Genomic DNA, 7,525 nt, shown 5'->3' with positions numbered 1-7,525 from the left:
CTTTCTTTTCACAGAATTCCCCTCCCCTTGGCCTCATGCAGAGGGGAGGAAGTTTGTCCCAGCCCTGCTCTGCACGAGGCCCAAGAAGCAGGCCGATTGGCCCTTCGGGTCTGGGGGTGGGGTTTCAGCCGTGGTCGGCCGATCCCCGCCCCGGCCTCTTCAGTTCGGGCCGAGCATTCTTTGAAGAAGCAGCTCCTATGCGAGCTCCTTCTGGGCCCAGGACTTTTTTCGCGGGGCAGGGACGCCCAATAGCAGGCGAGTGGCGCATTCGGTGAGGCCTGTCAGTCCGTCGCGAGGGGCAGAAGGAGCTGTCGGCGGCTTCCGCGGCGTGCGGGGACCTCGGCATTCGGCCGGAGGACCGTTGGGAAGGCCGCGCTTGGCCTTCACGGGGGCTTTAGCCCTCTGGTTTGTTGGGGGCCCTCACCCTGTTGTCTTGGGCTTGGGGGGGGTGGCCATAGCTGGGTGGTGCGAGCGTCCTCTGTGTGCTGGCATCTATTCTGGGTGGTGGCCATAGCTGGGTGGTTGATTCCCACTGCGGGTTGGCAACTAATATTCTGGGTGGTGGCCATAGCTGGGTGGTTGATTCCCACTGCGGGTTGGCAACTAATATTCTGGGTGGTGGCCATAGCTGGGTGGTTTATTTTCCACGGGGGGTGGCAGCTTTTATTCTGGGTGTTGCTGGTCCTTGGTGGGTTGCTGATTGCTAGCTGGTTTTTCCTCTTTCTTCTTGAGAGGCTGTGAGGGTTTTTCCTGCTCCTTGGGGCAGGCGCAGTATTTTCTCCCTTAACTCTCCAGGTTGTTTGTTCAGCCTTTTCACTCAGGGGCAGGAGGGGTTCAAAATGCCCAGGAAGGCGAAAAAAAAGAAAGGCGGGTGGCCCATTAGACAGCCCAAGCGGCCTGCACCTCCGCCTTCTTCCTCTGAAGAGGATGATGAAGAAATGGTTCTCATTAGGGGCCTGATTAATAGAATGGAAGTGCTCAAGAAGGCCAAGGCGGTTCCCTCTGACAAGGGTGCTGGCCCTTCTGGGGTGGTTGTGCCTACCAAGGTTCCTTGTCACACATGCGGTACCGCCAGGACCCAGTTAGTAAAGTCTCTTTCCAATAGGATGGAAGTGCCTGAGAAAGGTGGGGGCCCTGCTGGCCCAGTTTCTCCCACAGAGCCAGTTGATCCTGGGATGCTGATGCCTGGTGGTCCTGTTCCGGTGCTACCTTCGCCTGGGGTTCCTCTGCCTCCATTGCCAGTGGATCCTGTTCCAGTGCTGCCCTCGTCTGTGGTTCCTCTTCCTCCATTGCCAGTGGATCAGTCTGCTTTGAACTCAGCCGTCCCGTTGGCACCGGGTGAGCCTGCAGCACCAACACCTCCCGGCGGCACCGGCCAGTGGCCTTCTGTTCCCTGGCCGATGCCTGCCATGGGTGGCTGGCGATCAGCCCCATTTTGGTCCCCTTACACACAACCTTGGGGATTGGGTCTCTCATTGGGCTTTCCAGGGGTCACAGCGGGTCTTCGGGGGGCAGCTGAACAGGTATGGCTGGGCAATAGGCCCGCTCTTGGTTCCCTGGTAGGACCAGCGGGAGCAATGCCAACGGCACCTACCAGTACGGGGGGTCCGGCAGGTTTTTACCCCATGGGAATCTTGCCTTCTTCACAGCATGCCCCCTACGGTGGCATGGGGCTGCCTTTGGGCGACCATTTACTCCCGGCTACCCGGGAAAAGATACTTAAAGGCGAATATGTCGACATATTTAGTCTTTTATTTAGGGAGCCAGAGGTCAAGCATAGGGAGGGTGAATCGTGTAAGGAACATGAGGCGACTAAGCGCAAACCCGTCGAGAAGACCTGGAGCAATTGGCTGTCAGGCTTCACTATTTATATGGGAGTAATAGTGCAGGCTCAACTGGCTAGGGGCCCAGCGCTTTTAAAATATATGGACATCATTCACAGGGCAGTTTCTGACTTTGCAGGCTCCTCCTGGATCCGCTATGACGAAAGTTTCCGCATGTGGGCTGCTCTGGACCCCACCCTACCATGGGATATGCCCCTGCAGGAGTTTTGGCTGGTAATTATGTCTCCGGCCCGCCCCGTGGAAGGGGGCCAGTCGGATAGCGGGCATTTGCTCTCCAGGCCGCATGGGGTCTCACCAGCCACAGCGACAGGCCAACAGTGGGTTCAACCCCACATGGTCTGCTGGGAACATAACAACGGTGGCTGGTGTTTGAGGGAGTCATGTCGGTTTAAACACGCATGTGGGCTTTGCGGGGCCAAACACCTGAGCTCCACCTGCCCTAGGGCCAGGGTTGGGAGTCCCGGACCTAAATTCAGACCAGGTAGCAATAAGAAAGGAGGACCCCCTCCACCCCCTGCGGGTAAAGGGACCCAGCCCCATCAGGCTTGAGGTGCTTGGGCACTTGCTAAGGGCCTATCCCGATAGGTCGGCCACTGCTTATTTGTTTTCTGGTTTCCAGGAGGGGTTTAGGATTCCTTCTTCCTCCTGCCGGGAGCCAAGTATATCCTGCAACCTTAGGTCTGTAGTGGGTAAAGAGGCGGTAGTGTTTAAGAAAATTAATAAGGAGGTTTTGGCGGGTAGGGTGTTGGGGGCCTTTGACAGCCCCCCCTTTCCCTGTTTACAGGTGTCTCCCTTAGGGGTAGTCCCTAAGAAAGCCCCAGGTGAACTTCGTTTGATTCACCATCTTTCTCACCCCAGAGGGTCGTCTGTCAACGACAGAATTCCCGAAGTTCTTTGTTCAGTGCGTTATACATCTTTTGACGACGCAGTCCAGATTGTTAGGGGCCAGGGAGTAGGGGCGCTCTTGGCCAAGTGCGATATCGAGTCAACCTTCCACTTGCTTCCCATTCACCCGGAAGACTTTGACCTTCTGGGTTTTGCTTTTGCAGGAAAATTTTACTTTGATCGAGCCCTGCCAATGGGCTGTTCCATTTCTTGCGCGGCCTTTGAGGCCTTTAGTACATTTCTAGAATGGGCGGTTCGACGGAGGGCTGGCTTGGTATTTACCGCTCGTTATTTAGATGATTTTCTTTTTGTAGGCAAGGGTAATTCAGGGGAATGTCTGCATTGTTGTGCTCCTTTATGGAGCTGACAGAGGAGTTGGGCGTTCCCCTGGCCAAAGAAAAGACAGAAGGGCCGGTCACACGGCTCTCCTTCCTGGGGATTGAGTTGGACACAGTAGCGGGTTGCTCGAGGTTGCCGCAAGCAAAGCTGGGGTTCCTCCTGGACCTTGTTAGGGCTTTAGGGCGTGCCCATAAGGCTACATTAAGGGAGCTTCAGGTAGTAGCGGGGCACCTGAACTTCGCATGCAGGGTGGTGGTCCCTGGGCGGGCTTTTCTACGGTGTCTCTGTGATCTGATGGCAGGGCTTCGGGCCCCTCATCACAGGGTTTGGATCACTGAGGGAGTCAGGGCCGATATGGCGGTGTGGGAGTCCTTTTTGTTGGAATTCAATGGCGTTACCTTTTGGAGGAGCGAGCAGCTCCTTGAGGCTGATTTACAAGTCCACTCAGATGCTGCTGGTGGGATCGGTTTCGTGGTTTATTTTAGGGGCTGCTGGTGTGCTGCCCGCTGGCCAGTAGAGTGGGTACAATGGGGGATCATCAGGGACTTGACATTCCTGGAGCTCTTTCCCATAGTGGTAGCGGTGCATCTTTGGGCCGATGAGTTTTCTAACTCGTCGGTTTGGTTTTGGTGTGATAACCAGGCCGTGGTTCAAGTTATTAATACTCAGACCTCCCGCTCCCAGAGGGTTATGGGGCTCGTTAGGGTCTTCGTGCTGCAATGCCTTTGAGCCAACAACTTGTTTCAGTCTCACCACGTGCCTGGGATTCGGAATGATATAGCTGACGCCCTGTCTCGTTTTCAGGTGAACAAGTTCAGGGAGTTAGCACCCGAATCAGCACTGCACCCGGAGCCTATGCCTGCCTTTCTGTGGCATCTTGGCAGGTAGAATCCCAGCTTGCCATAGCGGCTTCATTGGCACCCAGCACCAGGGCGAGTTATACGTCCAAGATTGAGGCTTTTTCCCTTTTTCAGAGGGCTGAAGGCCTGGTGGAGGTTTGGCCGGTACCGGTTAGTCATTTACAGTAGTTCCTGGTGCTCCTCCATAGGGCGGGGCGTGCTGTGTCTACCTTAGGAGGTTATCTTGCTGCTTTGGCATTTGAGGCCCAGGACAGGGGGGTTAAGGATTACTCTGGTGATCCTCGGGTGAGACATATGTTGGAGGGTTGGTCCAGAGGGTGTCCTGCGGGAGCAGACGCTAGATGCCCATTTACCTTGGAATTGGTAGCCGTCCTGCTCGGGCAGTTGCCGGGCTGCTGTGGGGCCCCCTGGGAAGTCCCGCTTTTTCGGGCAGCGGTATTCGTTGCCTTTTTTGGTGCTTTCCGGCCTGGGGAGTTATTGCCAAGGAACAAGGGCTCTTCTAGGGACTGCTGCCTGCGGTTTTCTGATCTGTCCTTTTCGGATGGGGAGGCGCATTTGTTTTTATGCCGTTCCAAAACTGATCAGAAGGGTAAGGGACATGTTATCCGCTTGGCGGCTGCCAACAATCCTTCACTTTGTCCAGTGACTGCCTTGCGGCAATACCTGGAGTTAAGGGGGCTGTTTGTTTGTGCATGAGGATCAGACCCCCCTCACTCAATATCAATTTCTGGCAGTCATTCAGAAGGCCTTGCTTGCAGCCAGGGACCCTGTGGAGGGACTTACCTTGCATTCATTTTGGATCGGGGCCGCCACCACTGCTACTCGCATGGGATTGCAAGAGGACATTGTCCAGAGGATAGGGCGATGGAAGTCCAAAGTGGTCAGGCGCTACGTGTGCTGAATGCTGGTAGTATATACTGATACTGATACACTGTTTTTCTTGGCAGGTGCTGGTGGAGCAGCAGCTCCTGTTCGGGTCCTGGTGTGTGGCCATTCGTTGGTATTTTGGGCCTTCAAGCGGACCAGCACCTCCCAGTGGGGCACTCAGTTGGGATTTGGAAAGAGGGCCTTGGTTTATTGGTTGGGTATGCGGGGTATACTGTGGGGCCAGCTGCTCCCCGCCATTCAGGACCATTTAGCTAAGTTCCCTGAGCCCGATATTATTGTTATTCATTTGGGCGAGAATGATCTAGGCAGGCGGACTGGTCTCTCTCTCGTTCAGCAAGCCTCTTCCGATCTCGCGATTTTGCAGGGTTGGATACCTGGGATTCGTATATTATGGGTTAATTGGTTGCAACGCAGGGTCTGGCAGGGGGTTCAGAATGTGTTGGGCATTGAGAAGGCTCGGTGTAAATCTTCCACAGCAATAGGGAAACTGGTGAGGGCAGCAGGGGGTGAGGTTTTGCGACAGCCTGGGCTGTCTGCCCGTTTCCCGGAGTTGTTTCACCCTGATGGAGTTCACCTTTCCGAGGTGGGATGTGACCTGTATCTTAGCAACATTCGGAAACGGCTTGCTGAGTTTGTGGAGAGGTATGGGGCAGGGAGGTCAAGCTAGGCTAACCTCCCTGGGTGGCAGTAACAGTGCGGGCGGGGTGGTAATTTGAGGGATAGAACATCGGTGAGCACCCTTGGATATTTAAGAGGTGGATTGGTCAATCACTCCTTTGTGGTCTGTGCGGCACGGGGAGAATGGATTGCCATGAAACCAGCTTCAGGACTTCACCAACTTTGGGCTGAGCGGTCCGGGGTGGGTGAAGACCTTGAAATGTCCAGATCCTCTCTTACTAAAGGGGGGGGGGTTGGCTTTGAAGGAATTGGTCTGGGGATACTTGCCCATTTCCCGAGCCAGGGTGTATCGCCCAGTAGGGTGCTGGGTAGGACGTCAGAGTCCTAACCTGGTCCTAGTAGGCCCGCACTGTTCTCTAAGGGTGATTAATCACCTGGTGCTCCAGTCCACCATGTCTTGTTGTTCCAGTTAATAAAGTTGTGGCCCTTTCACCCATATTAAGTCTATGTGTCTTCTTGGGCTGGGGTCTGGGGACAAGATCCGTATTCTGAAAGAAGAGGCAGTTTTTAAAAGCCATGCCCAACACAAAAAGTGGATATAAATTGGGCTGCAGTCTAACACGTGACAAAACCCCCAAATTGTGTGTGAAGTGCTCCCTGATAGCTCGCAGGGACTTAGGCATACATTTGGCCGATGTGCAAATGCACACTTCCATTCTGGAGGAGATGCGAATTAAAAGCCGGGTGTGAAAAATTCCTGGTGTTTTCTCAGATGTTTCTTGTAATTGTTTGATTCAAAAGCAATTGCAGTATCAGCTTGTCCTGGGTTGTTGAGACTTTCAGACAGGCAAAGTCCTATTGAGACTTTTCAGGACTCCTGAATCTTTAGCTAAAAGCTTTCCCTTTGCTATTGCTCCTAGTTATTGCTACCTGTTGAGCACAACATTGAGATTCCTGCTGAACAGCCTGTTAATTTCCTTTGCATAACCTCTCTGAATTGCCCTTTATGGTCAGTTTCAGTTTCTGTGGGTTGGAGGGGTCTTAATGACTGATTTCCTTTCATTGCTTTTTTTCCTTTTCATATAGTGCAACAAGACCATTTTGCATTTTAAAAATGAAAAGAAAAAATGAGAGAAAATCAGTAACTAAAGTCCTCTCACCCTGGAGAAATGGAAATGGACAGTATGGGGCAATTACACAATTCAAGGGAGAAATTAACAGACTATTTACTCATCAGTAATTCTCCTGTTCTGCTTTCCAGGTAGCAGCAAAAGGACAGAACCTGCAAACAGGGAACTTACAGCTAAAGAGACCTTTACTGAATGGGACTTACTTCACGTTGTAGAGAGATCTTGGCCAGGGGAAGGGTACTGCTGGGTAACATGCACTGTTCCCTCTAAGGCGTGCACACATGCGTGCACTCACAAGTTTTTGGATGTCTGCTCAGTTCATTTTAGATCCCACTCAGGTTAAATCAGGAAGGCCCTATTCTGAATGCACGTGCGCACACACTGCCTTGATACTGTTGCCCAGAACAAAATTAATTCCGCAGACAAATGAAAAAAAATAGAGGGACCACTGGTAGCATGCCATTATATTAAATATGTGACTGCAGAGAAGTAGTGTTTCAGCAGTGCTAAAGGACTGTGGTGTGGAAGCCACCTAACTGTCTAGTAAGCTGGTCATTTCTGGGAATGATGAAATGTTATAGATCTGGAAGAAACAATTGCTTAAATCAGAGAAAAAGCATGGTGTGTGTTCTTGTATATTTTCAACACCAGTTGAAATCGGTCTGGGAGAACAGTTCTTTCAGAATTTAAATTCAAAGTCCTATCTGTGATTGCTGTGGTTTACTTACCTTGATATGTACTGTATATTGTGATTTTCTTTAGTCTGTTTTGCATATATACACATATACATATGCGGACACATACTTGCATTTCTACCCCATTCTTCCTTCAATGAGCTCGTGGTGGGTCCCCCTCCCCCTCCTTTTGTATCCTCACCACATCCATGTGAGTTAGGTTCAACTGAGAGACATGGGCTGGCCTAAGGTCAAGCAGTGAGTGCCATGGCTGAGCAATGATTTGA

At 52.3% G+C, this 7,525-nt stretch overlaps 1 protein-coding gene across 5 annotated transcripts; it reads left to right on the top strand.

The window, feature by feature from the left end:
* The first annotated feature begins 183 nt into the window (after positions 1 to 183).
* On the top strand, positions 184 to 5,915 carry LOC128342232 (serine/threonine-protein kinase WNK4-like). 5 transcript variants are annotated; one of them, XM_053289323.1, is made up of 4 exons: positions 184 to 1,338; positions 1,963 to 2,057; positions 3,873 to 3,952; positions 4,876 to 5,915. In XM_053289323.1, the coding sequence occupies exons 1-4, from the start codon at positions 840 to 842 to the stop codon at positions 5,069 to 5,071; spliced, it is 870 nt and encodes a 289-aa protein (XP_053145298.1). In that variant the 5' UTR covers positions 184 to 839; the 3' UTR covers positions 5,072 to 5,915. The 5 variants fall into 5 exon arrangements, with proteins under 5 accessions (XP_053145298.1, XP_053145300.1, XP_053145301.1 ...); XM_053289325.1 differs by lacking the exon at positions 1,963 to 2,057; XM_053289326.1 differs by having other exon boundaries at positions 3,873 to 5,915.
* Positions 5,916 to 7,525: the final 1,610 nt, after the last annotated feature.

The sequence above is a fragment of the Hemicordylus capensis genome, chromosome 2, assembly GCF_027244095.1.
Source record: "Hemicordylus capensis ecotype Gifberg chromosome 2, rHemCap1.1.pri, whole genome shotgun sequence".
Classification (NCBI taxonomy): Eukaryota; Metazoa; Chordata; class Lepidosauria; order Squamata; family Cordylidae; genus Hemicordylus; species Hemicordylus capensis.
Note: the sequence above shows the minus strand (reverse complement) of the source record. Positions and strands in the feature narration are given on the sequence as shown.

Coding starts and splice junctions, on each gene's coding strand:
- LOC128342232 (XM_053289321.1), top strand. CDS start 840: ATGCCCAGGAAGGCGAAAAAAAAGAAAGGCGGGTGGCCCATTAGACAG. Junction 1,339..4,875: donor AGCCGTCCCGTTGGCACCGG/GTGAGCCTGCAG, acceptor TTTTCTTGGCAG/GTGCTGGTGGAGCAGCAGCT.